The sequence below is a fragment of the Fundulus heteroclitus genome, chromosome 1 (assembly GCF_011125445.2).
Source record: "Fundulus heteroclitus isolate FHET01 chromosome 1, MU-UCD_Fhet_4.1, whole genome shotgun sequence".
NCBI classification, from domain to species: domain Eukaryota; kingdom Metazoa; phylum Chordata; class Actinopteri; order Cyprinodontiformes; family Fundulidae; genus Fundulus; species Fundulus heteroclitus.
Window position 1 is genome coordinate 30,924,611 of NC_046361.1, and position 6,322 is coordinate 30,930,932.

Genomic DNA, 6,322 nt, shown 5'->3' on the forward strand with positions numbered 1-6,322 from the left:
CTCGCCCTCCGGTATTAAACCAGACAAGTTATTTCCTGTTTGCGACAAGTTTGTTTTATTTCTACTTGCTGAACTGAATTTGCATTACTGTCTTAAAAATCTGATATTTGCACCCCTTAATCTTACTATGCATCATACCAATTTAGAAAAGTCAGCTTCTGATTGGGTATTTCCCAACCCTGAATTAACCGGAGGCACACCTCTGGGTGCATTTTAAGACGACGCCATCGTAGTATGACATTTTAAGAAAATGTCAAAAGATTAGGCAACATATCCAGGAAGAGAATTATGAACCACCACCTCTGGTTCATGGTGCAAATGCTTTAAGCTGTCACATTTATAGACATTTTAAATTGCCCGAATGCCCAATTATTGAGATGGATTCTACGTCCCAGAGATAAAGGTAATTTATTGTGAAAACGCCCGTTAATCAACTCCATATTTAAAGCAAAGACCTTGTAAAGATGCTGGCTGCAGCTTTAGAAAGGGACTATTCAAAGTTAAATGAGTCCTGCAGCAAAACGGGTTAAAAGGTCGCCCGGCGAGGAAGAAGCCATTGCTGTAAAAGCAACCTAAAACAGCGGATCACAGTTTACAATTGCACAGCCTTTAGTCTCCTGTGACCTAACAAACCCAAAGTGTAATAACCATTGTTGTATTTTGAGGCAAAATGGGGAAGCTTGCATGCCTGAGAACAACGTCCAAACTATGGAGTACGAGGCGCTGGCAGCACCATGTTACGGTATTTTGCTGCAGGTGGGACTAACACACTTCACAAAAACGATGGCAACGTGAGGAAAACATGATGCGGAACGCCTTAAGACAAACAGGAGGTTAAAGCTAAGACACAAATGGGTCTTCCAGGTGGAAAACGATGCTGGTAAAATAGTTACACAGGACAACAAAGCCAACCTTTTAGAGTGGCTACATCGAGGCCCTGATCTGCGAGAGATAATTTGTGGGCAGAGCTTCAAAAGGTGCGTTTGGGCATGGCGACCCTAAACCTGACTTCGTTACAGCAGTTCTGTACGAATGGGCCAAAACTACAGCAAACCGTAGTGAGAAGGTTTTTTTTTCAGAATCAGAATCAAGTTTAATCGGCAAGTAGGTTTGCACTTACAAGGAATTTGACTGGGTGTTGATGGTGCAGACAAAAAATAAGAATACAGTAAAATAAGAAGTAAAAAGGATATATACACGGAAGCTGTATACCTCAAACATTTACCCCAAGTTATACAGTTTAATAAAAAAAAAAAAATCACTAAATACTAAAGAAAAGTAAGGTACTGACTTTTTAGAAAATTTTAAATTGTTCTCTAAAAAAAATGCTTATTGTGGAAAACAACAAATGTTTAGTCTGCTTTAATGTCAGTGTGTGGGGGGGGGGCTGTTTTTTTAAAACCCTTTATCTAAAGATCTGGTTTCAGCTGTTTGAGATAAAGGGTATTTGTTTGCATGGCTGTAAAACAAATGCCCTCATTGCAAGAGAAGAGTACACACACACACACACACACACACACACACACACTGCCTCTCTCTCTCTCTCTCTCTCTCTCTCTCAGAAAATGGAAGTAACAAGTTGATGTGCTCTGCGCCTGTGAGCGAGAGAAGAAAAGTGGGGGTTAGAGAAGTGTGGTTGTCCGTTTCCTGCTTTGAGCTGATGTGCGCACAGAACAGAGAAGAGAAACTTCCTTTCTGACAGCGCGTTGCCAGGACCATTTTTTTGTCATTTCTGTCAAATGCAAGAGATAATCATTTCAAATAAGCCGGGACTTCTGTGAGAAAGGATAATGAGCCGTGGAAAAAGCAAAACGGAGAGCGTCCAAAGCTCCCTGCTGAGCAACCCGGAGAATGAGAAGCTGGAGGAGCTGCTGGGCAGAAGGTGTGCTGTAAGTTTTGAGCTGAGCTGGGAGGGGGGGTGCTCTTCTTAATTTGCTCTAACTTGTGATTAAAGGCCTTGATATGAGTTAAAGTTGCAGGCTTTTCGTCCTGTCAAAGCCTTGTAAGTTATTTCCTGAAGTGGATCGTTAAAATAACGGTTAGTCGATTAAATATTTAAGCTTCCATAAGTTAATTCTTTCAAATGTTGCTCACTATGTTCTCAAGGGGGGGAAAAAAGACATCGACTGTTTAATTTTTTTGTAATGTTTCTTAAATCAAAGATGTAAATACGGCAAAACAATGGTTTCTTACATCGGGTCATCAAGAAAGTCGGTAGCAGTAACAGGAAATGGTGGCTGAATCGATTCTTCCTCCTCTGTCAGAATTAGACTTGATGACTGTGTTTAGTCTTACGGCAGAGCAGAGGTCGGCCCGCTCTTCGTTTTATCCTAATCCACTAAAGGAAACATTATTTCGGAGTTTGTCTGTTTGACCTCATGCCAATAAAAAAAAAAAAAAAAGTTAAAACAGCAGGTGCAATGGAAAACACAGTGCACTACAACACTTATTATCAGGGCAAATGAAAGCAGAGGAGGAAGTCAATCATCATCATCATCATCATCATCATCATCATCCGACTGCTAATTTACATTTTGAGCTGCAATAAATTGCTTTCACAGGTCCTATCAGCACTGAACTGTGTCCTGTGTCTGTCCTGTGTTTGTGTGTGCAGTCCATGGCCACGGCGGTGGCCCAGCTCTTCATGGCTCTGCCCAACAGCCCGTCCATGTGGAGCCTGCAGCACACTGGAGTGGTCTGCTTCGTCAAAGACAACCCTCAGCGCTCCTACTTCATACGCATGTTTGACCTGAAGGTCAGATGACAAGCCTTCACACTAACAAAGACCCCATTTTTAGACTTCGTCACACAGTGACTAAGTTCTCCTTTTTTAAAACGTCACAAAGTTGTATTATATGAGACGAGTAGCACATAGGCATCCCTGAGAGGGTGGAACAATGATTATAATCTTCTTTCCTCAGGCTGGGAGGCAAATTTGGGAGCAGGAGCTGTACAACCAACTTGTTTACTCGGTGCCGCTGCCGTACTTTCATACTTTTGCTGCAGATGTAAGACGCGCGCCGATCTAACCCCTTAACGGCATTCCCTGCACGTTTTCACAAGTCAGAGTTTTTCTCGGCGGGTTCTGCGTTTCTTCGTAATGTGTTTGATTCCGTGTGCGTTTGTAACAAACTGCAGGACTGTCAGGTTGGGCTGAACTTCACGGACCAGCAGGAAGCGGACGCCTTCCAGAACACCATCATGGAGAAGATCAACCAAAAAAACAACCGTCAAGGTCAGTGAGAGCAGTTTCAGCACCGCAGAGAGGCTCAAAGACATTTTGTGTTGTCATGTTGAAATGCCATATTTGCCTATCTAGCTGTGCTCTATAAGACTTTAGTTGCCCTTGTGGGAAATATCACAAGTACAAAAAATCTGCTGAATCGACTGAATTTGCTGGATGTTTCTTCATACAGTAAATACTTACAAGTTATTTGCGTTTGTTTATTTCTTTTTATCAATTCATGCCAACTTTGTGACCTCCTTGATGCTGTGAATCAAAATGGTGGCTGGTTTGTGACTGACAGAGAAGAAACAGCGCCCCCCACCGACAAATGGTAAAACACACTGAAGCACATCTTTGAAATTTACAAACAGCTTTGAACTTGCGCCATAAACACGTGTTTTCTCTTCTTCTATTGATCCAGATAGAGGCTCCCTTCCTCCTCTTCCACCTGGTGCGTATCTCCTATAATGTGTATACATAAACTGCTCATGCCCTGTTGGTAAACCAAATTACACAATTACTATTTTTGTTTTTTATTAGGATGAACAAAATTATTTACATTTTGCTAAATGTCAGACATTTTTTTTAGACTTTTTTTTTACCTTCCTCAAATACAAGGTTTTCAGACATTTCCTTAGTATTTGCATGACTTGCCTTTTAAACTTTATGACTAAAGTCAAACATATGGGTAGTCTTCTTATCTCAGTAGTTTGCTAGAATTGTGGCCCATTCCTCTTGGCAGAACTGGGTCAGCTGAGTCGGGTTGATGAACCGCCTTGTTCCCCTGAATATTTTTCGTCTCTTTCCGCTAATTTTCTTTGGGAATGAGATCGGGACTTTGGGACGGCCACTCTGAAACACTGAATTTGTTGCCATTTAACCACTAATATGGCTGCTCAGGGTATTGAGTGTCTCCATTTCAAGCTTTACCTTCCTGGCAGATGTCTTTAGATGTTACTTCAAAACGTCCATAAAACGTTCCTTCCTAACGGAGCCGTCTGTTTTGTTAAGCAAACCGCTCCCGCCTGCAGCGGATCACAGACACAACATGATTCTGCCGCCACCGTACTTCACAGTCGGGACGCTGTTCTCAAGATTGCAAGCTTCGCCCATTTTCCTCCATTCAATGATCGTTTCGCGAATAGAAAAAAATTAGATACTCTTGACTGACAATGGATGCAACATTTAGTCTGATTTAATGTCAGACAGAGGGAAGATTACAGTGTATGTGTTTCTTTAAACATGGTATTAAATATCCGCTTTTTAAATGTTTGCACCCGAAATATTTATACATTATGACTGTAGTTCGTATTTCTGTTTTTGTCATGATTGTATGAATGTATGAAGCTCATTGTTTTGCTCTTCTCCCCCAAAATCAGCTTCTCCCAGCCCTGCTTCTTTTCACATGGCCACTGTGGACATCCAGAACCCGGACATCCAGTCTTCTCGCTACCGCTCCATGCCTTCGCCTGCCCTTCCCACAGCCGTCTCTGACAAAGGCAAGAAGAACAAGAACAATAAAAAGAAAAAAGGTGTCAAGCTCTCCAAGGCGGACATAGGAGCACCGAGTGGATTTAAGTAAGGATTCGAATTGCTGCAAACGCTGTCGGAGGTCACTGATGAATATATTCCAGCGTTTACCGTTGCTCCTTTTCCTGTTCTTGTTTTCTCGACAGGCATGTATCTCACGTAGGATGGGACCCCAACAACCTTGACCCGGACCTGTCGAAGCTGCTCTCCCAGGCAGGCATTTCTGACGCCGATCTGAGGGACGAAAAGACCTCCCAGCTGATCTACAATGTCATAGAGCAGTCAGGAGGCATGGAGGCCGTGAAGAGGGAGGCCAACAAAGGTCTGATTTGTTGCTTTCGCCTTCCTAATTAACGCCTCTGCTTCCCGGGAGGCTGAAAATCCACTGGGCTCGTTTCTAATGTGCGTCTCCTTCTGTTTACACCACAGCTGGTCTTCCTCCACCACCTCCACCCGGCAGACAGGGACCCCTGCCTCCTGTGCCTGGTGCCGGTACCCCGGGTCCGACCCCCCCACCCCCACGAGGTCGCACGGGCCCCCTGCCTCCCGTCCCAGGCCCGTCACAGCGGGGAGCCCCGCCCCCTCATCCACCTCCATCCCGCGGAGGCATGCCACCCCCTCCCTCAACAAACCGAGGAGGTCCACCTCCACCGCCTCCACCGTCCCAAACTTCACATCCGCCGATGCCGCCTCCTTCACGGCCCTCTCCCATGTCACCCCCAATGCCCTTCCACAGCATGCCGCCTCCTCCGCCGCCCTCGAACCATCGCTCTATGGGCGTCCCTCCACCTCCTGCCCCATCTACACCCAGCAGGGGGGGTGGAGGAGGAGCTCCGCCTCCACCTCCTCCTCCTCCGCCTCCTCCTCCACCTCCTCAGGCTTTTACTTCTTCAGATTTCCCCTCTCCTCCTCCCATTGCATCATCACCTGCTCCTGCATCTGGAGGAGGAGGAGGAGGAGGAGAGAGCCGAGGGGCCCTGCTCGATCAGATCCGAATTGGAAAAAGTCTCAGAAAAGTAAAAAAATAAATAATAATAATTCTGTCATCATATTTTGTACCTTTGCGTTAAATTTCCATCCATAAACGGCCTTCGTGTGCGTTCTGCAGGTAACAGAAAGCTCTGAGCCGCCACCGCCGTCAACACCAGACGGAGGAGAGGGCATCGTCGGTGCCCTCATGATGGTCATGCAGAAGAGGAGTAAAGTCATCCATTCTTCTGGTAAGCATCAGCCAACATATTTACGCAGGTGTTGATTGAGCCAAAAAGAAAAGGGGGCGTAAACTCCTTCATGTTTGCGCGTGTGTTCACTCTCACAGACGAAAGTGAAGAGGAGGCAGGATACGACGATGAAGATGACGACGAATGGGATGACTGATGAGGCCGCGGCTGCTGAGGATTCTGAACATGTTAGTTTTAAGCTCATTAACTGTTACATGATGTTTTGTGAGAAGCTCGGGCGCTTCAAAGTGGAAAACGACTTGTATTTATGGTAAACTGTACCTGTGCTGGAGTTAAAAAAAATAAAATAAAAATAAAGTAAAAATAAAAAAATGATGGATGCACA

The 6,322-nt window shown here is 44.8% G+C and overlaps 1 protein-coding gene across 3 annotated transcripts; it reads left to right on the top strand.

The window, feature by feature from the left end:
- Window positions 1-1,607: 1,607 nt before the first annotated feature.
- Window positions 1,608-6,322, top strand: wasb (WASP actin nucleation promoting factor b). 3 transcript variants are annotated; one of them, XM_012875642.3, is made up of 11 exons: window positions 1,608-1,889; window positions 2,615-2,755; window positions 2,922-3,008; window positions 3,139-3,235; window positions 3,528-3,557; window positions 3,648-3,677; window positions 4,606-4,804; window positions 4,903-5,078; window positions 5,186-5,772; window positions 5,865-5,976; window positions 6,075-6,322. In XM_012875642.3, the coding sequence occupies exons 1-11, from the start codon at window positions 1,791-1,793 to the stop codon at window positions 6,131-6,133; spliced, it is 1,617 nt and encodes a 538-aa protein (XP_012731096.2). In that variant the 5' UTR covers window positions 1,608-1,790; the 3' UTR covers window positions 6,134-6,322. The 3 variants fall into 3 exon arrangements, with proteins under 3 accessions (XP_012731096.2, XP_021178790.2, XP_035996591.1); XM_021323115.2 differs by having other exon boundaries at window positions 1,795-1,882; XM_036140698.1 differs by lacking the exon at window positions 1,608-1,889 and adding an exon at window positions 1,918-2,038.